The 21,616-nt window shown below is 39.3% G+C and overlaps 2 protein-coding genes across 3 annotated transcripts in view; one reads left to right on the forward strand and one right to left on the reverse strand.

Annotated features, from left to right (window-relative positions):
• Nucleotides 1-1,519: 1,519 nt before the first annotated feature.
• Nucleotides 1,520-12,451, forward strand: dpep2 (dipeptidase 2). Of its 2 annotated transcripts, XM_057346643.1 has the most exons (11): nucleotides 1,520-4,123; nucleotides 6,207-6,355; nucleotides 6,519-6,645; nucleotides 7,531-7,660; nucleotides 8,008-8,158; nucleotides 8,684-8,753; nucleotides 9,255-9,431; nucleotides 9,730-9,814; nucleotides 9,890-9,965; nucleotides 10,251-10,386; nucleotides 12,254-12,451. In XM_057346643.1, the coding sequence occupies exons 2-11, from the start codon at nucleotides 6,216-6,218 to the stop codon at nucleotides 12,446-12,448; spliced, it is 1,287 nt and encodes a 428-aa protein (XP_057202626.1). In that variant the 5' UTR covers nucleotides 1,520-4,123; nucleotides 6,207-6,215; the 3' UTR covers nucleotides 12,449-12,451. The 2 variants fall into 2 exon arrangements, with proteins under 2 accessions (XP_057202626.1, XP_057202617.1); XM_057346634.1 differs by lacking the exon at nucleotides 1,520-4,123 and having other exon boundaries at nucleotides 5,897-6,355.
• A 1,346-nt stretch (nucleotides 12,452-13,797) lies between these two features.
• Nucleotides 13,798-21,616, reverse strand: part of slc12a4 (solute carrier family 12 member 4) — a 47,359-nt gene continuing 39,540 nt past the window's right edge. Inside the window, exons 19-24 of the mRNA XM_057346624.1 lie at nucleotides 15,356-15,525; nucleotides 15,142-15,273; nucleotides 14,925-15,032; nucleotides 14,603-14,790; nucleotides 14,376-14,509; nucleotides 13,798-13,912 (exon numbers count right to left, since the gene is read on the reverse strand). Coding sequence (XP_057202607.1) covers nucleotides 13,821-13,912; nucleotides 14,376-14,509; nucleotides 14,603-14,790; nucleotides 14,925-15,032; nucleotides 15,142-15,273; nucleotides 15,356-15,525 — 824 coding nt within the window. The 3' untranslated portion in view covers nucleotides 13,798-13,820. The remainder of the gene's footprint in view (nucleotides 13,913-14,375; nucleotides 14,510-14,602; nucleotides 14,791-14,924; nucleotides 15,033-15,141; nucleotides 15,274-15,355; nucleotides 15,526-21,616) is intronic.

Here is a 21,616-nt window from a genome sequence, read left to right on the forward strand (position 1 = left end):
CCAGGAAGACGATACTGAAGACAGTTCAGCGGATTATAGAGCAATCCGTTTGCGGTTTTCTGTATTGTATTGTTTTAGTGTTTGTAATTAAATTACTTTCTTATTTTGTAAGTATATTAGCAGGGTTGCCAACTTTCACGCACTTAAAAGTGGGACACGCTTCCAGGCTCTATGACGCCGTACGTAACAACAAGCCAACGTCGAGCAAATACAGGATAGATAGCCATATTCACATGCAACTTTACGTGGGTTTAGAGGCCGTCAAGACAGCAGTCTATAATTTATAATTTCAATGATATCAGGAAAACGAGATGCCTAGTGAGTTTTGAGGAGATATACAATAAAGTGTTATGCTTCCAGTTCATATTTCTAATTTATAGATTATAATCGTGGTGGCATTTTATGTATCGTTTCTATCTTTAAATGTTTGTTTATAGTTTAAGAAGTCTCTCTTCTGCTTTTCTTTAACCTGTTTTATGTAGGTGTGTAAATACGTAATGAAATTGTTGTTTGCAAGAGGCAGACTAAATTAATAAAACATTCTGAAGGCCTCTAATTGTGTCACCTTATGAATTTGTTTTGTTGTAGCGTTTAAAAAACATAAATGTCATTTGAATGTACTGGTAGTGTTTTATGAGGTGTACTTTCTGTGAATGTAAAGAAAGGGGTATAATACTGTAGCCTACATTCACCATGAGTTTAAAAAGAATGATACAATACTTAACTTATAAGTGGACTTAATTCTTTAAAAGCAGACTGTTTGCAAGAGCGACATCGTCATCCTCCTCCTCAGCTGGACACAAGTCACCCTCAGGTACATATATGTAACCGAGATAATAAAATCGCTAAAAGTTTCTCTGTACAGTAACTATGCAGCAATGTTTTCATTTAGCACGTGAATTTCTCACAACCCAATAATCTGTAACATGTCTTTATTGGATGTTATAATGCAAGTTGTTCATTCCTTTTTAAGAAAATTATCTTAATAGGCCATAAAATAATACCTGACAAAAAAATATAAAGCACACAATGAACGCGCTTAGTAAAGACAGAATTGCTACTGTACAGGAATAAAACTAGTGATTTTCTTTATTATCTGAATTACATTCATTTACCTGAGGATGAGGAGGATGCTTGGATCCACACCACGCATGACTTACCTACTGCAAATACCAATTACTACTAACTAAATAAGAAAGTAGTTTTAAGTACAAACAATAAATATAACAGCATGCAGATCGTTCTCTAAGATTCGTTGCACTGTAATGTCTTCAGTATCGACTTCCCTGTCAGGGAGCTATCAATCAAAAACTCACTGGCCAATCAGCGTAAAGCGGCCATAAGTCCTGCTTACACGTGAGATTTGTGCCAGAAAGGCGAACGAAAAATTGAGAAGCGTAAACGAAAACTCGGAAAGCGCAAATGAAAAATCTAGCAGCGAATTCAAACTATTATTTGCAAAAACGAAAATTAGAAAATTGTTAAGAAAAATAACAGTTTATTTGAAAATCAAGTCACATTCTTGCAAGTGAGTTTATTGTTTTCATTATCAAAGTGTTTTTTTTCTTTCTCATTGTATAATTTTGTTCGTTTTTTAAAAGTTTGCGTTCATTTTTATTGGCACAAAAGGAATCCCATACACAATCTGTAGTGAATTGTACATCATAAATTCCCACATATATTACATAAACAAAATAACAAACAAACCAAAAAATAAAGAAAAGAAGAAAAGAAAGAAATGCTGTAAAAATCACACTGTGAAACCAAAATCCATCAACAAAGAATATAAGAGAGTCTTGAATGCTTTGAATTTGTTTAATCTCTGCACAGTGAAAAGTGAAATGCTGGCAACACCAAAGTCTTCTGGTGTGACCAAAGTGTCATTAAGATAATTAATTAATCAATAATTATAATAAATTATTATTGGAGGTTTACTGCAGTGTCTCTTATGGTACATTCATTCAGTGCTGCATCAGAGATTAATTTCAGACGAATGACTTCATCTATTGTTCATAAACTTTCAATTCATTGCCCTCAAGCTGTTAAAGTCCATATTTGTGGAAAATGTGCCCACAGGGAAGTTTCCATGCTGTCTCAGCACATAGGTCTACCATATCTATCATAAGGCTATAAGATGCCAACTTCCACAGAAAACCTGCCATCACCCATTGTGATTTCAGAGACGTTTGTTTTGTTTTTCAGTTTATTATAATGCAAATTATCAGTGCAGAATGTATAACAAACATATAACATCTGTTACTTTACTCATGTAGTGTACAGTGGCCTACATAAACCTCCCCGAAACATAATAATGATGCATTTCAGAAAATGTAGGCCTACAGTATGTACACCACAATACAACTTATTTACTGTAATAATAGTTACCAAATTAAAAATGTTTAGTTTTAGACTAAAACTAAAATTCATTGTTTTAGAGGTGTTATTACTATTTGACCAGGAGAGGGCGTAAAATAGAAAGTTAGCCAACCAGTTCAAATTACATCAACAATTTTAAGAAAACAGATATTTATTTGTTACGTAGTGCATTCAATGCATAGTAATATGCATATTAAATTAAATAATATTTTTTCATTTTCAGATAATGGCTTATTGAAATCGTTATGGTCTGTTAAAATCTCTCTGTTTTTCTGGATGTTCTTAAGAGACAATAATTACTCATATGTTAACACATTAAATGGAGTGATTTTTTTGTTTGTGGATTTATACTTTATATAAACTGAAGGTAATGCCACAAATTCTAAATTCCATGACGTCATAGTGGTAGCTAGAACAGATGATGCTATGCATGTTTACACTTTTTATTATGCATATTTAGTATTATTTTGTTTGTGTGTGGTATTGTGCAGTGATGTATAAAGTACCTAAAAGCAGTACTTGAATAAAAGTACAAAGATCTTGCCAGAAAATGACTTTGGTAGAAGTGAAAGTAACCTTTTAGAATATGACTTGAGTAAAAGTCTTAAAGTAACAGATAAATATTGTACTTAAGTATCAAAAGTACTTTTTATATTAAATCTACTTAAGTATTTAAAGTAAAGTTGAAGCAAACGTGTTTATATTTTTACATAAAGATAAAAAATGGTGCTTACATAGAAATGTACAACTTTGAAAAAGCTCTGTCTCAAGCTCAGTGTTTTATCTGGAACAACATGTTGCCAAATTGCTAAACTATCAAAATACAAGTTCAGAAAACACATCTTTACAACTTATAACTTTATAAAAGTATAGTTCCCTCCCACCCCAATATTATCCCTCTAAGAGAACAACTTAAAACAAAATCAGAACAAATCTGTCTGGCCCTTACTTCTTTCTTTCCTTGCATTTCCCAAGTCATTTCATCATTCATTGAAACTGAAAAAATGCTGTTTATCTTTAAAAGCAGCAGCACATTAAAACCTTGAAATTAATAGCGGAGAGCACCTTTTTGCACGTGCACACTGAGCTTTAACCAATGATTAGTTCAGCATTGTCATGGTGACCGGATCGCCGACTTTTCTATTTCAGTTCTGGTTCTGTGCTTTTATTTTGTAGTAGCGAACATGCTTAGGGGATATGTAATGTATCAGAGTAAAAGTATACATTCTGTTCAGGAAATGTAGTGGAGTAAAAGTCAAAGTCTGCAGAAAAAGATTCAAGTAAAGTACAGATACTACCAAAAAATACTTAAGTACTGTACTTAAGTATTTTTACTTCGTTACATTACAACACTGGTATTGTGGTATGTTTAGATGTTTATGATGTAGAAATGTGCTGAAAGGTTTCCGTTCCCTTGTCATATAAACGTTCTTTTCTGTTCCAGATTGCCACTGAGTGTTTGGTTTTGGAATTTAATGTGTGCACTATCCTAAATATTTTGTGGTACAGGAATGTACGGTATGTATATGCATGTGTATGTGCCTACCTGAAACACTCAGTAGAGGGCGATGCTTATCTGAAAGGCCAGCATCCATGTGCTTTAAACTGAGAAATAACAGCTCTGTAAAAATCAACACATGGGCAAGTACTGAACTTCGTAAATTCCAGAGAACAGTTTAAAGACTACTCTGATCACACGCTGATATCTTCCCGTCGATGAGTGCTTTAAATCAAGCCTGCTAACACGGTGAGTAATGCTGTTATTATTTGTACATTATGTCCATTTTATTTTTACAACCGGGGTTATAGCCATCACAGTTGGTCGTGTTATAATTTAGTGCGTGTTTGACATAACGGAGTGTAGAATTGTGGAACTAGTTGTCACCCTCCAGTGAAATATTCATCAAGATGAGATGATTTTCTAAAAGCCATTGCATACATACACATTCACTGATGTCTTGATTCAGTAACGTACACTTTCGTTTCGAGTTATTGTCATATTAGGAAGACTTTACAACCCTTTCTGTTATGGTCACTATGGTGTTTATTGGAGTTATTTACAGAACTGACAGATTTCTTAACATGTCCGTACTTAATCATTTAAAATTTAAAGGAGTTAAGTGTGTTAATATACAGTAAGTGTATTTTATACTGCGATTACACACATCACTGCATGTGACACAATTTGTGACAATTGTTTCTTTCATGACGCACACAAAAACATTTTGAAAAATTGAAAAGTGAACAATATGTGCAGAGGCGGATTAACCATATGGGCAATTGGGCGAGTGCCCAGGGGCACCAAGACTTTAGGGGCACCAAATAAACCCGCAATACTAAATATTTTTTTATAAATGTACATAGGCACTTGTTTTTTAAGACTTAAGTCACGCATCTGCGCTAAATAGGCGTGACATCATGTGCGGGAATACCCCCACTTCAGATAAAAATGGTTCTGTCCTCCGCACTTTTTCGACACACCTCCGCCAACATTCCCGCCCATGTTATCTGGTTAGTTACATAGATTTGAGTGAATTAACATTCAGCCAATCACAAGTGAGTGTTATGAGGCGAGTTTGTCTTTCGTGTGCACTTTAATCTTCAAACAGATGGAAGCGGGAACGATGCAGAGCGCATTGTTGTAGCGGAGACTAAAAATGCGGGGATTAGCACTGATTAATAAATGTATATATACATGGCATGCGTCAGAAATAAGATGTTATAGTGCCGATAATGTATGCTAATAGTACGTGGAGGTAAGGCCACTATTTAAGGTCCAAACCTGGGCTTTAAAGTGAAAGTGAAAAACGGTGTCGTCACTATAGCAATCAATTCATACGAAACTTTTTAGTGGAGTACACTTTTATCGCAGTACTTATGTGATCGTTTAGTAAGAAGAATATACACATACTGTGCTTAAATAGAGCGTTTGAATAGCTGTATAGCAGTTAAAATAGTAACAATAACGTTTCATGTTATTTTTATGAATAACCTTGCTATACATTGTAATGTGGTGAATGCCACTTTGGTGAATTAAAGTCCCAATGTCCTGAAAATCTGTACATTGTTCCATTGTCCCCCTAATGTGAATACATATATGCAAACTATATGTGTGTGTGTGTGTGCGTGCGTGCGTGTGTGTGTGTGCGTGTGTGCGTGTGTGTGTCCCTGTACCCCCACTTTTTGGCACGCACAACATTTACACCTGTTAAAAAAATGTTAGTGATTTTTTTTCACTACATCAAAACCTGAAATGTAAGGTTACAACAGAAAGCAGGTGCCCCTTAAATACAGTAGGCCTAATTGTTAAAAATACTTAATGGAAAAGAGTTGTTTTTTTGTGTTCTATTCTACAAAAGTGTCATGTTAATGTGTAATTCTTGTAAAATAGTATATTGTAAATTGCTGAGTTTCATTCTTACAAAATCTTTTAATATAGAAATCTTTTAATGAGTGGATTCATGCATGTGGGTAGGTGGGTTGATGGGGGGCACCTCTGGGGCTGTTGCCCAGGGGCACCATGAGGTCTTAATACGCCTCTGAATATGTGTAATAAGTGAGAAAACCTGTTGTAAAATTTGGTTGCTCTTTATTGCTAATTCATTTGTTAACTGAACCATAAAGTGTTGTCATATAAACTAAAGTCATATTGTTTGAGAGAGATTACAATTATTTTAAGATAACTTATTTCACTAGGCTGTAAACCTAAAAAAAAAATGTGGTGCTATTAAACAAATAGGCTAGTACTGTTTTAAAAATGCTCTTTTGTCACCTGTTACTGTTTCAACGCTCATTGAAACAAATCTTGAATCACTTATTTTTGTTATCAGCGTCATAGGATGTTAATGTATAAAGAAGCAAGTATCAGTGGCCAATGGATACAGTGGTTCATATTCATCCTTTTCACACTTCTTCATGGAGTAATATCTGAAACCATTAGAGCACTGGATATAATGGCCAAATATCCACTAATTGATGGGTAGGACTCACTTTTCACTTTTGTTTAGTCTGTACAGTAAATATAACTGAGAAAATTCATAGCTGGAAATACCAGTAGAGTATATTATGCCAGACAGAGAAAGTTGTAGTAATTAAACAATAAGTCTTTTGTTATATTTCACATTTGCTATACATTTTTTTAGACACAATGACTTGGCACTGCAGCTGAGAATACATCATCACAACAAACTAAGCCTGCTCGATTCACACAACATTCCTTTGGTGGCTACAGACATCAGTCGCCTCAAAGCTGGTCGTGTTGGAGGACAGGTCATTTTTCCTCGTTGATCATAGTAAAACTCCGGATCTTCAAATGGTTCTGCAATGTCATCTGCTATTTATCTTCACTAAAGGAATAGTTCACCCAATTCAGTCATCATTTTACTCGCCTTCGAGTTGTTCCAAATCTATATAAATTTCTTTGTTCTAATGAACACAGAGAAAGATATTTGGAAGAATTATACATTTTTTGTTCTGTTGAACACAAAAGAAGATATTTGAAGAATGTAGGACAGCAAACTGTTCTGGGCCACTTTTGACTACCATTGTCATTTTTCCTACTATGGTAGTCAATGGGGTCCAAGAACTGTTTGGTTAAAAGCATTCGTCCAAATATCTTTCTGTGTTCATCTTAATACGGTAGAACAGCACTTCTATATACCACTGCTGTGTGCCGCAATGTACAGCATCTGCTAAATGTAACTATTTTCTCATTTTTCCATTTCTCTCTGCTTTAAGTCTCCCCAACCGGAAACTGCTTAGGGTTCTTCCTGTGAAACGCAGAAGTCTCGCATGCATATAGCCCATTCATGACAGAATTTTCATTTTTGGGTGAAATAAGGCACCTATGCACCAAACAGTTCTGCCCTTGACTCCCCAAAACTTGTACAAGCAATTTGTTTTAACTTTCTCTGCAAAACTGTTTATCGTTTATCACACTTAATCTTTTCATCTTGTGGATTTATGACACAGTATTTTTTAACAGTTTTTCTTATAAATAAATCTGTGTTTTCTCTCCTAATTATTTTTGGAATGAAATGGCCAATTGCTCAAAATTTTATGCTACTAAGGAAGACCCATAAAAGGGAAGTAAGAGAAGAGAGAAGGTTTATTGGTTAGTCCATCTCTGAAATCTACAAAATATATGTGTGCTAGGTGTTTGCAGCGTACGTGTTGTGTACAGCTCAAGACAAGGATGCCGTTAGGCTGGCCTTGGAACAGATTGATGTTATTCGTCGTCTATGTACTGAAAACCCAGGGCTTGAACTGGTGACTACAGCTGAAGGTACTGTAACCTATACTGTAAAACTGCCAATATAGCTGATAAGGCTCAGATGAAGTGCTTCTGGTCCAGGCTTGTCTTAGACCTGTTGTATTATTTTTATTTTCACCATCGCTATGTGAGTTAAAGGTAAAAAGCGTCAGTGCTTCCTGTTTTGTAAATTACTCTCTGCAAAGAGTTTCAGTTAACAAATATGTAGTTGACACTAGTTGTTTACAGTATGTTAGATGAAAATAGTATTTTAGTTGATTTCACACATGGTTTTTGTGATTTCTTTTCTTATGGGATTACTGTTTTGGAGTGAGGGGAAAAAGGATTACACGGTACTGTACAGCATTTGTGTCCCTCAGGTTTTAATAACTCTAAAAACAGTACAAAAATCACCTGTCTAATAAGTGTGGAGGGAGGTCACACCATCGACAGCAGTTTACCAGCATTGCGCATGTTCTACCAGCTTGGAGTAAGATCCATGGCTCTTACACACACCTGCAACACACCATGGTAAATACTCACCTAAACGTACAAAACATTGATGAAACATTGACAAACATTGGAGAAACACATGTCACTGTCTTATGTCTTTAATGTCTTATTCATCTTTCATACGTTTAAAGCAACACTTTGGAACATTTGCTCACAGGTTCCCCCGTGTGGTTGATAAGAGCAATTGCCTGTTACTAGTGTCATAAATACTGTCGCTGTATAAGCGTCCCCGTGGGCAGTGCAATACACATTCATTTGTTGACTAAGCTGATGGAACAAAAACGATGAAACAAATGCAGAAACGTCATTTGGAAGCTCTTCCGCAGGCAGGGGATGGGCGGGGCTGTGTGTACCGACCCGCACACAGAACTTAAAGAGTATGGTTTTAGCCGCTCTGAGGCTGCTTAGGTAGCAGCTGGAGTAGAATTGGTCCGGTTAAGAGTTGTTCTACCACTAAAATAATTTTTGAGACAATATTTTAAGGTCGAAAAACTACAAAGTGTTGCTTTAACTATGCTTACTCCTGTAATGTCCCATTCATAGGGCTGAGAGCTCATCAAAAATATACCAGCATTACCAACGGAAGAGCAATAGCCTGACAGAATTTGGTAAGGTAAGTTTTTTCTCCCCATTCAGAGAACATTCATTGCAAAATGTCTGATCATATTAGAAGAATATGCAAGAATCAATAGTTTAGCCCTGTATTAGAGGCCTTATTCTTTCTTTTTCTATATTTGGAGATGCTTATTTGTGTGTTGTCTTTGAACCCAAAGATCAGAGCCACATGTTTTTACAAAGCATATTTGGCTTTGGTCTTGGAGCTACTAAAATATTCAAAAGTTTTATATTCTGTTCACACATTACGCAGCAGATCTGCATTCATTATTACAATCGAAAGATATCACGTATTTAAACCGCTTTACAGTGTTGTTGACAATTGACTCAATTATGTTGACTATGTAAGTTTTGTTGTTTGACTACACAACGTACTCATTTTTATACTGGTTTTATAATAATGATGCTTTTAGTGGATTTTGAAGTGTAACATAAATATTTGTTAGTATCTCAGTTTGTGGTATGATTTGACCTGTGTATGTTCACTTCCTGTCCCCAGGCAGTGGTTTCTGAAATGAACAGGTTAGGAATGCTGGTTGATCTGTCTCATAGCTCTTGGGAAACAGCCAGAGCAGTGCTGAAACATTCTGCAGCTCCTATTATTTTCAGCCACTCCTCAGCATACGCTGTCTGTAACAACACTCGTAATGTACCCGACGACCTGCTACTCCGGCTGGTGAGATCATCTGTGTTCAAAAAACTTAGAACATAGCATTGGTTTTATTCTCTGAAATGCAATAAATAGATATTGGTGTCTTTTTTATCAATAATGCTTTAAAAAATCGTTATAATTGGTGTGTTATAGAATAAAACGTGAAAATATTTAGAGGTTTTGTTTACCACAGACCTTATTTTGGGCGATATACCAACAACCCATCCGGGTTTTGCATACAAAAATACGTCATCTCTGAGCCTCCCTATTATTATTATTTTTCTAAACGAAATCAACAGGGTTTACTTGGTGTTCTTTCTAGAAAGAAAATGGCGGACTTATCATGGTGAACTTCTACAGCGATTTTGTGGCATGTTCAAATAAGGCAAATGTCTCTGTGGTGGCTGGTGAGAAAACAAACATACAGTACATGATATAATTTTTTTTAAATGTAATCTTTAATTCTTAATCTTATTCTTTAGATCATTTTGATCACATAAAGCGGGTAGTAGGAGCTGAAAGTATTGGGATTGGTGCAGATTTTGATGGCGCACATGGGTAAGTAATTGCAAGTCAGTTTACATCTCAGAGCTATCATGTTTGTTTACTCTGCTTATCTGCTTATTGTGAATTTCCTCAAAATTCTTGCATTGTTCTTATGCCGCATTCTGGATAATTTGAGCTTTCAGCTGTGAGCAGAACCTTAATGTCAACAACAGTTAACACTTTTTACTAAATTTAGAATTAGAAAGTAATGTGTGCAGATTCCACATAGACCCGTGACCCTTATCTTATATGTATGTGTTTACACATGCCCATATTATGTGTGCCTGTATATTACAGATTTCCTCAAGGCCTGGAAGATGTCTCCAAATATCCAGCTTTGATAAGCGAGCTGATATCAAGGGGCTGGACTGAGAAAGAGCTGGCCGGAGTGTTAAGACTGAACTTCATCAGGGTGTTCAGAAAGGTTGAAAAGGTCAGAAAAAGTTTATTTAATTAAGACATACCCAGTTACAGTCAACATAAGTTGGAATCAACATTATACGTATATAGAGCCTGTCCTCTTCCAAAAAATACCCCCATAGGTTGTTTATCTAAACCTATAAATAACCTATAGGTCTAGATCTAAACCGTAACCTATAGTTACATTTGAAAGATAAGCACCCTCTTGCTATGGTAAAATGTACCAAACATTGCTAGCAATCAGGATGCGGGTTCATTTTTGCATGTTTTTTTTTACCTTTTCCAGTATTAAATTTACAAATTTTGCTTTTAAATTTATATATTTGGCAGACACTTTAGTGCATTCAAGTTATACATTTGTTGCACAGTATGTGTGTTCCCTAGGATCGAACCAATTATTCTTCTGCTGTTTTCTGTGAACTTTATTGCATCTAACAATGCAACATAATGTCATCTGCTCCTTTTAACTGTTCTTTCTTAGCACTGGATAACTTTGTGAGAAGTAGTCAGCACTATCTAACATTCCCACACGACCCCTGGTTATTTGAGTCATGTAAATCATGTTGAGGTGTAGTTTCACGCTTTTCCTATCTGATTTCTTCCTAAAATGTTGAGATTAAATCTTGTCATGCTGCAGCTACCAGCAGTTCCATCAGTCTTTGTTCTCCTTCTACAAGCAAACAAAAACGAAAAAGTCTTGTCATTTACATTCACTGAGAAGCCCATTGATCTGTCTGATCATCACTTTTAGTTTTAGTTGTACTTTGTCCCTCATTTTTTGTCAATTTTGTTGTACTTTTTTAGTGAACCGGCATTGTGTTATCCATTCTAAAGAGAACACTCATTTTGACTGTCTGAAGTAGCCTACAGACCTTAAAGATCGCGTATCACAGGCAGTTTCTGCCAATCTCATATTAATCTTGAGTGCCTATACAGTAGTATTGCATATGTCATATCTTCAAAGAGTATTTAGTTTGATCAAATTTATAAAAGAGAGATACAGCTGTAGGATTATTTCCGGAAAAACACGAGCTGCTAGAGGTGGGACTAGTGGGGAGAGTGGGATGGAACTACAGCACGAGCAAGCAACACATCATCACATCATCCCTTCGCGTTTTGTACATTATGCACGTACACGCCTATTGCCAACAAAACACAGACGTATGACTTAGTTTGACTTACCGCGTGCAATTCATGTCTGGCGTCTTTTAGCTCTGGGACCGCACCATCTATCAGTTTCAAACAATCTCCAAATCCAGCGTTATATCCACTGTTTATATAATATTCTTCACTGACATGCTGTGAACAAACAGACACACTTCACTATCGCAAGAGTAATGAGCTGCAGTGCAGCGCAGTCCATCTTGACACAGCGCAGATAACCTTCGCCTTGCTGTGCTTTTGGCCAATAAAAGGAATAGGATCCATTTGACGGCACAGGGATCCAGAATTAGAAAAAAACTTTCTGAAACAAGTTGGAGTGCTGGGGGAGTGTATCAAGTACAGAAATACTACTTCATACGTCCAACTCGTTTTTTAACAAGTTGACCATGTTAAGCATGAGAAGCCAGCACGTTTAACAGTGTAAAGAAGTCAGAATGCATGACATAGCATGATAGCTCCACTTTAAAGGCTTTTTTCCACCACTTTTGGTTCTGTGTTTTGTTCATATTTTGTCTTCTTTTCAAAGTAGTTTTTCTTCTTTTTCTTAGTAAAATATTCTATATCAAGTATTAGAAGTTTTTTTTATCAAATCTATATTTTTAGGTATTAAGTATTCTAAAAGTATTTCCATAAATGTGGTCAGAGCTTATTTGAATACCTTTGGAAAATTTTTCACTTTCTCTGCTCTGCTATGCTCTCTCTCTCCATATGTTTAGGTACGTGATGGTATGCTTAAAACTTCACCCAGTGAAGTAGAAATCCCATTTCTGGAGGCAAACAACAGCTGTCGTGTGATCTTGACCCGTCCAGTCAGGACAGAGAGTAGCCATCAAAACCACAAATCTCCTTTGCTGCCTGTAAGAGCTTTGGCTTGGTTTATCCCAATTTTTGTTCAATTAATTTATTATTAAAGCATCTTCCAGGTGTGGTATACAAAAGTAAAACTGACTTAAAATTGTGACTTAAAAAGTTCCTTCAGCAAGCTTTTGTTTTCTTTTGCCTTTGTATTCTATCCATTACTTATGCCTAAATAAAACATTGGTTGAGTAACAAAGTAACACATCAAACTAACAGTGTGATAACTGGTTTTAATGTACTTTGGTTTTAAAATAGACATTCTTTGCTACTCAAGAAAATTATTAGGTGATATTACATAATAAAACAAATGTTTGTAAATGGATCTATGGAATCTGTAGTTCTTTAATTGCTAGTGGACTTTATTTATCGTTTTCATAGTTTAGATATAGAGTTTCAAGATGTATTTCTCAAAATAAGGTATTGTTTCATTGTTGAAATGTTTATTCATTCTCTTTAACATGAACATTATGTTCCAAATGGAACATTGACGTTATATTCCAAATACAATGTTATTGGTCAATACAGTCTTCCACATTTCTTCTATTTGTATAACAAATGTATTTTGTCTGTACAGTAATCATGCTATACCAAAAGAATAAAGACTTGTATGTATCAATATCCAAAATTTCTCTTTTTCATTGTGAGTTGTAGACTAAAATGCATCTTCAGTATTTTTCTTACAAAAAAAACAGTTCACTTACAAAAAATAGTTAAAATAGTTAAAGTCTAGTTGTTGTATATATTACAAAATCTACAAAGCTATCATATCCGACATCTATCCTGCCCCATGTCCTTTGGTTTTATCTAAAGCTAATACTTTCAATAAAATGTAGGGGGGTTCTATAAATAAATAAAGGAACAATAAATAAAATATAAGCACTCTCGTGTAAATTTAAGTTCAGTACTCAGTATTCTGAGTGACAGTCTTGGAGGAATTTAGAAACATTTCAGAACTTGATCAGATCAGACCTTTTTTGTGGTGTACAATTTTTCATGCCCAGTACAAGCTTGTCATTTAATATAATGGAAAATGTTACAATATTATTAAGGGTTACAGAATGTTTGTAGAGTTTCTAGTTGTTAAATAAGAAAACTGCTGATATTTTTCTTGGTTCTGACCCAACTGACCTTGGTTTTTTTCTGGTACTACTCCACTGAACAACACTGAAAACACATTTGTGTTTTTTCTACTGTACACTTATCAACAGCATTTTCCCTCAAATTTTCTCACTAGTTTTGTGTTTTCCTGAAATTGCATTTAAAACTTGCCAATAAGGTATTTTGAAGTAAAATGAATTAGTGCACTTTAGTTTAAAATCTAGTCTGGCAAAAGATTGTGTGTAGTTCAGTATGCAAATTTTTTAAATAACACTTAATATGACTTGTAGTAGGCATAGTTTAACACAAGTATTAATCTTTGGCCTTTCAGGAATAGATGGTGATGACCTCCCGACCTCCTCCTCTTACAAGCAGCACTCTTTCAAGACCCTCTGTCAACACCTCAAGAAATTCCATATCTGAGACCTCTGAGTTAAAGAAATGGCTTGAGATATAAACATCTAATTTAATCGTCAATATCTGCAAATCACATCACATGCGTTACATTTTACAAATCTAAAATTACACAATATGATATACTGCTTATACAGTACAATATGAGATACTATTAAGTTTGGGGTCACATGACTGAATATGGAATTAAAGAGAACTTCAATACTGTTTACTGTTTTTACAAATTCTAGACAAATGTCTGGCTACTTTGAGGATGGTAAAATATAGCTTTGATTTATTTTGGATGTGAAAAAATATATATTAGTAAAAAGTTGACTTATTAATAGGAGTACTATCAGACAATTTTGCCCAAATCCATACATCCAGATTGTACCACTAATTTCATTATAAACACACAAACAGAAGCTTAGATAATATAATACTAAACTATCCTTCTGTGAGCAGACAGGCAGCACTGTGTAAGGATACAGTTTTCATCTCCCTCTTGATTGCGTGGAGGACCTGGCATGTTTAGCAGCACCAGTCTGGCATCATGGGATCTATTAACAATGACCTCATTGAGCTTGACAGCTGTGTGCATCCTCCGAACATTCGACTGATCACTGTCAAAAAAGACACAGATACAGAAACATGTTTGTATGGTTTCTAGTGCAGTAATAGTACAAGCATGCTCTTATTCATGCTCGCCTACTTACGGTTTGATGCTGATTAGCTCTCTGAAGTTTTCTGGTGCATTGTTTCTGTTTCGTCTCTCTGCTTCTACCTTGTCAAAGGTCCAAGTCATAAGGTTCTTCTCTGGCAGTACTTCAATGGTTTCTTCCTCCTCATCTGAGTACAGACTGCCCATTCTTACTAATGAGTGTCTGTCCTTTACTAGCTGGGCCTAAAGATTATGGAGACCGAATTAAAGAATTTATTTAAGTTTTTTAATTGTACTGTACAATGAATTTATAGATTTGCGTCCAGGCAAATACCGAATGTTTTTGCACCCTGATTAAATATACTGTAAATACACACCTCTCTGTCTCTTTCTGCACTGGACAGTCTCATTTGTTTTAGCATCTGTGACCTCTGTTCCATCATCAGTGTCCGCTCATACGTATACGCTGAGATGTCACTGTCATGCTGGAAATTAATCACAAAATTAGGCAGTGAAATTAAAATAGACTTTAATTGACATGAAGTGCTTCTGCTGGAATGATGATTAAAAAATGTAAAGTAAAAACAAACATACCATCTCAACCACCTCCACCTCTGCTTCCAATCTGAGCTGGTACAGAAAGGTTGCCAGGTCCTTCTTCATCTGAATGCTGTTATCGTCCATTTGGGCCACAGTGAAGATACGCATCTTACACTTACGCCAAACCTAAAGTACACACAATTTTTAAGCCAAGGCTGAACACAAAACATTTGACTGCAATTATTATTTATAAATTATATTTGTTTACCTTATGTTGTTTGAGAAGGAAAGGCAGGAGCATAAGCATGCCACCATCATGGACAATCCACCAAACGTCAATGTATCCATCGGTGAAGCGCTCGTGGTTGCTGGGATAGAATGACACATTCTTTGGGACCATTAGAGCCAGGTGGGCAGCTGTAGTACAGCGTACTGTATCTATGGTTAAACAAAAAACAAGGATATTATTCTATATATTTTAAAATATATATTAAATGATATAATATATTATATATATATTGAGAGTTAAAGGCGCAGTTTGTTCAAAACAGATATGTTCAAAACAACAACGGTGTAGCTTGATGATGCTGTGAAGGAGCGTGGAATAATGGGAACTGTCATCTTCAACTCCACCACTAATAATCAATCAGACGTGAATGAGAAATCAAATTTATGCCAGATGATGAAAAGTAATAAAATTTTATAAATTTATTTCATTATAATGAATTAGATGTAATTCGTAAAATGTATTTATTACTATCTAGTAGGGGTGGGCCAATCCCGATACTCTGGATCGGTATAGCGTCGATACAGACAATTTTTGCTGGATCGGGTATCGGAAGTGGCGGGACGATCCAAAATCCGATCCTGTGCTGAATACTATTATCAAGCTTTAAGAAGGATGAGCTATTAGGAAACCGCTGTAAGAGTTTTCTTGCGCTAAATTTAAATATTTTCTTGTGTCATGCGATAGCTTTATGTGAGGAGAAAACAAATGATCATTAAATTCATGAAAACTCTGCTGCTGTCATCTGTCACTCTCCATTCAGCATAGCCTAACGTTACTCTAGTGTTCGGTGACCCTCAGGATGCTACTCTTTCCTAGATGTGCCAATGTTTCAATTATTCTACATAATCACTAAATAATAGTCTTTGGTTTTGTTTAAAAGGATTGTATTTTGCTGGAGTTGGTAATCACTGATGGGTGTCTTAGATTAAAGCATTGGAAGCGGTCAGAGTAAAACGCGTCACACTCACACAAAAACTCTGTTTTTAAACCTCTGATTCGAAGGCTCAGTAAACTGTTGGAAGGATGCAATGCACTTTATGTAAAACATATCTTTTACCTTGGTGTTGTGACAGTTATGAACTTCAGAAGAAGGTGACGCGCGTCAAGGCGGATGTATTAAGCGCATCATTTCTGTGCCCGAGACTCGCACAGTACGTGTAAATAACAGTACGTGTAAATAAGAGAATGAATGAAGCACGTCATCAGCTTGCAGAATGCGCAATACGTGTAGAGAAGCGGATCCATTAAGCGCATCATTCTGCACCCAGAATGGGCATGGGCCCTTTTGTGCCACTTTACATTAGAGCAGAGATGTACAGTAGTGAAGTATTTTCACTTTTACTCATGTACATTTTTCAAGTATCTGTACTTTATGAGAGTTTTTTTTACACAAAATTATTGCACTACATTATGAAGCATATATCATTATGTTCAGTCAACTTTCATAAACACGTTATAGTTTTGTTCAATATAATAAAATACATGCAATTCCAGGGCTCTAGACTAACACTTGAGAGAGGTGGCACTGGTGCTACCAAGTTATTTCACGAGTTCACCTGTGCAGATAATAAAAATAGCAGGGGTAGTAAAGGTATGCGTATTTGGCGTGCTGTCCGGGGAGCGGGCTCCGAGCTCGCCGGTTCCTTCCGAACCCGGTACACTCTCTCCCCCCAATAGGGGCAAGTGAGCCGAGCTCGGAAACGGCCGAACCCAGAACTCACCCCACGAAGCGCATGTAAACGCTGGACAGCAGCCGGGTAGCGCATACACCCCATAACGCTATACTTGAGGCTTCCTGGATGGTGGCTTGCATTCGCCAAGGGGCCTGTGGGTCTTGCAGACCCTGATGGTACGGGTGATGCTGTGGGCGCTAGATTTGTGAGCTCCTGCAAGTGGGGGATCTGCTGTGATCGTGGATCAAGATCCTGCTCCTGCGGGGTGGCTGATGCTATCGAGTTGCTGGTTTATTATTGCTGGGTCTTCTGGGGGGGTTGGAAGGGAATTTTGCCTGCTGCGGCAGAGCACGAGTTGGAAGCACGGGCCCCTGCGGGGGCGGTCGCTGCGGCGATACTGGCTTCATAGTGCATGGTGTCTGCTGCGGCAGAGCTTGGGTTGGAAGCACGGGCCCCTGCGGGGTCGGTCGCTGCGGCAATACTGGCTTCATAGTGCATGGTGTCAGCTAAGGCAGAGCTGCGGCGCTACTGGCTTCATGATGCATGGTGTCTGCTGCGACAGAGCTTGGGTTGGAATCACGGGCCCCTGCAGGGGCAGTCGCTGCGGCGATACTGGCTTCATAATGCATGGTGTCAGCTGAGGCAGAGCTTGGGATGGAAGCACGGGCCCCTGCGGCGGCGGTCGCTGCGGCTATGCTGGTTTTGTGATGCATGGTGTCTGCTGTGGCAGAGCTTGAGTTGGAATCGTGGGCCCCTGCGGGGGCGGTCGCTGCGGCGATACTTGCTTCATGATGCATGGTGTCTGCTGTGGCAGAGAAAAGTTTAAAGCCATGGGCCCCTGAGGGGGCGTTCCCTGCGGCGATGCTAGCTTCAAAGTGCATGGCGTCTGCTGCGGCAGAGAGAAGTTTAAAGCCATGGGCCCCTGCGGGAGTGTTCGCTGTGGTGATGCATGGCGTCTGCTGCGGCAGAGCGGAGGTTGGAAGCCTGTGGGCGGTCACTGCGGTGACGCTGGCTTCTAGCATGGGGGGGTAGTCGAGCACATTCTGCTGCGGCAGAGAGAAGTATGAAGCACGGGCCCCTGCGGCGATACTGGCTTCTGGCATGGGGGGAGGGAAGACATTCTGCTGTGGCAGAGTGAGAGAAGAAGCACAATACTTCAGGGGAAGGGGTAAGGGAAACATGCGAGGGATTCTATCGGAGGGTAGGAAAGACGTTCTGCAGCGGCAGAGTGAGGGATGAAGCACGGGCCCCTGCGGGGGCTGTCGCGTGGTGCGATACAGGCTTCTGGGGAAGAGGATGGGGTAAGGGAAGCATGCGAGGGAACTTAGGGAGGGGAAAGACATTCTGCTGCGGCAGAGTGAGAGAAGAAGCACAATACTTCAGGGGAAGGGGTAAGGGAAACATGCAAGGGATTCTATCGGAGGATGGGAAAGACGTTCTGCAGCGGCAGAGTGAGGGATGAAGCACGGGCCCCTGAGGGGGCGGTCGTACAATACGATACTAGCTTCGGGGGAAGGGGATGGGGAAAGGAAAGGAAACGTGCAGGGAGGGGTCAGCTGGGGGTAGGAAAGACGTTCTGCAGCGGCAGAGTGAGGGATGAAGCACGAGCCCCTGCGGGGGCTGTCGCGTGGTACGATACAGGCTTCTGGGGAAGAGGATGGGGTAAGGGAAGCATGCGAGGGAATTTTGGGAGGGGAAAGACATTCTGCTGTGGCAGAGTGAGGGAAGAAGCACAATACTTCAGGGGAAGGGGTAAGGGAAACATGCAAGGTATTCTATCGGCATGGAAGGAAAGACGTTCTGCAGCGGCAGAGTGCGGGATGAAGCACGGGCCCCTGCGGGGGCTGTCGCTCAATGCGATGCTGGCTTCTGGGGAAGGGGATGGGGTAAAGGGAACATGCGAGGGAATCTATTTGGGGGAAGGAAAGACATTCTGCTGTGGCAGAGTTAGGGATGAAGCACTTGCTTCTGGGGAAGGGTAAGGGGGAAAGGAAAGCATGCGGGGAAAAATTACTTTGGGGAATGGAAGACGCTCTGCAGCGGCCGAGCGCGATAAGGAAGCCGGGCTCCTCTGAGTTGGAGTGGTGAAGCGATGCTGCTGCTTGCTTGCTGGGGAAGCTTGTTAGAAGGTTGATTCTAAAAACTGATGATTGATGCTAAATGATTCGGGTGACAAGGGTCCTGTGTGCTTCCCTGATGAGGGTGTGGTCAGTCCGGATGTAACTTTTGAAAGCGTCTGAAGACCAACGGCCGAGCGCTTGGATCTGGAACTGTGAGAGGCCCTTTTGGGCGGCCGTGGTTGCCAAGCCGATGTGAAATGAATGGCTGGAAAATAGATCTGCTGGAATGCCTGCGTGGAGCAAAACGGATTTTAGGTGTTTTTGGAACCAGAAACGTGTAGCAGGGTGGTTTAGGTCGTCTACAAAGAGAAGGTCAGATGGAGATTTAGCCTGTGATGTTCTGAAGTGGAGGTATGCTACTAGGGTTTGGAATGGCTGGATTTAGGATTGAAGCTTGAAGATATATATGAAATGACCTCTTCTGGCCTGATCGATCTTGCTTCGTTTAATAAAAAACGAGATGGTTTCCGAATCGAGCACTGACAAATCCGAAATAGTGGGGTTGATTGACGGGTCGAAATTGGATGTAGTGGTGAATTGTGATCCTCTGAGAAATCCAAAGAACGTCAGGATGAACATGGCATCGAGTCTGTGCGCGGTATGCTTGGTGTGGTAGCCTCTGCGGAGAATTGAGATACATTTGGTCAGAACATCTAAGGTGATAGGTTGTCTGGCGTCTCGTGGGTGGGTTGGGCTCTCTGGATGCCTTTGATAAGCATGGAGGTTTGAGAGCTGGCTATGGCTTGGGAGGGAGCATTGTAAATTAATTTGTGAAAAAATTGAATCCCACTCAGATAAACTTTGATGGAACTTGCTTGGAGATGTTTGATTGTGTTGAGGAAAGAGATGAATGACGTGATGGAGAGGAGAGAGAAATCTGGGAAGGAAATGTTGTATGCATTATGAAATGCTTTGAAGTTTCTCCATGCCGTGAGGTATGAAAGTAGGGTTCTGTGGGAGATGGCTTGAATGATTGCACTCAAGGATGCATCTATTAGAGTTTTATTAGAGTTTTAAGGGGGTGGTTTAATTGAATGTCAATTCCGAAAAGGGAGGGACAAGCGTTGGTATTGGGTCTGCTTCTGGTGCCAACAGCTTGAATTTCTGAAATGAGAAACGGGAAAGGGCGTCAGCTATCTGGTTTTTTACTCTTGGGACGTGCTTGGCCGTCAGAATGAACTAATCGCACGCAGAAATCCAGATTAGGCGTCTGAGAAAAGGCATTAAGGCGGGTGAATGTGAGCGGCCTTTATTAATGCAATGTACCGTTGCTTCGCTGTCGCAATGGACCATGATGCTGGAGGCGGACCATTCTTTCCCCCATAAATGGGCCGCCGCCACTAACGGATACAGCTCAAAAAGTGCTGATGACGCGAGGGACTGCGGTAAATTTGTGAGCTGGGGCGGCCATGTAGACGCGAACCAGCGACCTTGGTAATATCCCCCAAAACCGACGGAAGGAGCTGCGTCAGTAAATAAGTGTGTGTCGACGGGGAGAGAGATCATGTCGTTGTAAAAGAGAGAGATACCATTCCATCGTTTGAGGAATTTAATCCATAGACTGAGCTCGTCGCGGCATGAGCTGTCTAGATGGATTAAATCCTCCAGAGCGTGAGCGGAGGATGTGAGGGAGAGGAGATGCGAAACGAAAGGGCGACCTTGCGCGATGATGCACATTGCGAAGTTCAGGTGGCCGAGAATTGATAATAGCTCGCTTTAGAACAATGCGGTATGTCTATGAGGGAAGAAGCGATCAAAATTGTCCTATCGATTTTTTCCTTGGGCAAGGAAGCTTGGAACTTTAGCGTATCCAATTTAATGCCTAGAAATTGATGGACGTGCTGGGTCCCGAAGTTTTTTCGGGTGCGAGAGGGATGCCGAGCTTTGAGAATACTTCGTGGAATTTGGAAAGATGAGTGGCAGGGATAGATTCTGGCGGCGAGATTATTAGAAAATCGTCTAGTAGGTGGATGAGGTAAGGAATGGCGTAGTTGTTAGAGAGAATCCAACAGATTGCCTCTGACAACATACGAAAAATCTTTGGACTGCTTCTGCATCCGAAGGTGAGGCGGACGGAAAAGTAAAATTTTCCATGCCAACAAATGCAGAAGAGATGCCAAATTTGGGTGTATCGGCATTATTTTAAAAGCGGACGTGATGTCGACTTTAGCCAGCCAGGCGCCGCGCCCGGCCGTTTTGATAATGTAATGAGAATTCTTCGAGCGGGATCAGACTGTTAATGCTTGGAAAGGGGGAACCGTGTGGGGATGAAAGATCGAATATTAAGCGCTTTTTCCCCGAAAATTTTCGAGTGGCTACGCCGATGGGGCTGACGCGAAAAATTGAAAATGGTGGGGCGGTAAAGGGGCCGATCATGAATTTATCGTCGATCTCTTTTTTGATGAGGCGATTGACGATGTCGGGCTCTGCGAGCACAGAAAGGAGAT

The sequence above is a fragment of the Triplophysa rosa genome, linkage group LG1, assembly GCF_024868665.1.
Source record: "Triplophysa rosa linkage group LG1, Trosa_1v2, whole genome shotgun sequence".
NCBI classification, from domain to species: domain Eukaryota; kingdom Metazoa; phylum Chordata; class Actinopteri; order Cypriniformes; family Nemacheilidae; genus Triplophysa; species Triplophysa rosa.

Bases quoted from the DNA above. Each gene is read 5' to 3' on its own strand.
- dpep2 (XM_057346643.1), top strand. From the start codon at position 6,216: ATGTTAATGTATAAAGAAGCAAGTATCAGTGGCCAATGGATACAGTGG. The intron at 6,356-6,518 runs GTAGGACTCACT...ACATTTTTTTAG, and splicing joins AAATATCCACTAATTGATGG to ACACAATGACTTGGCACTGC. The intron at 9,432-9,729 runs GTGAGATCATCT...TGTTCTTTCTAG, and splicing joins ACGACCTGCTACTCCGGCTG to AAAGAAAATGGCGGACTTAT.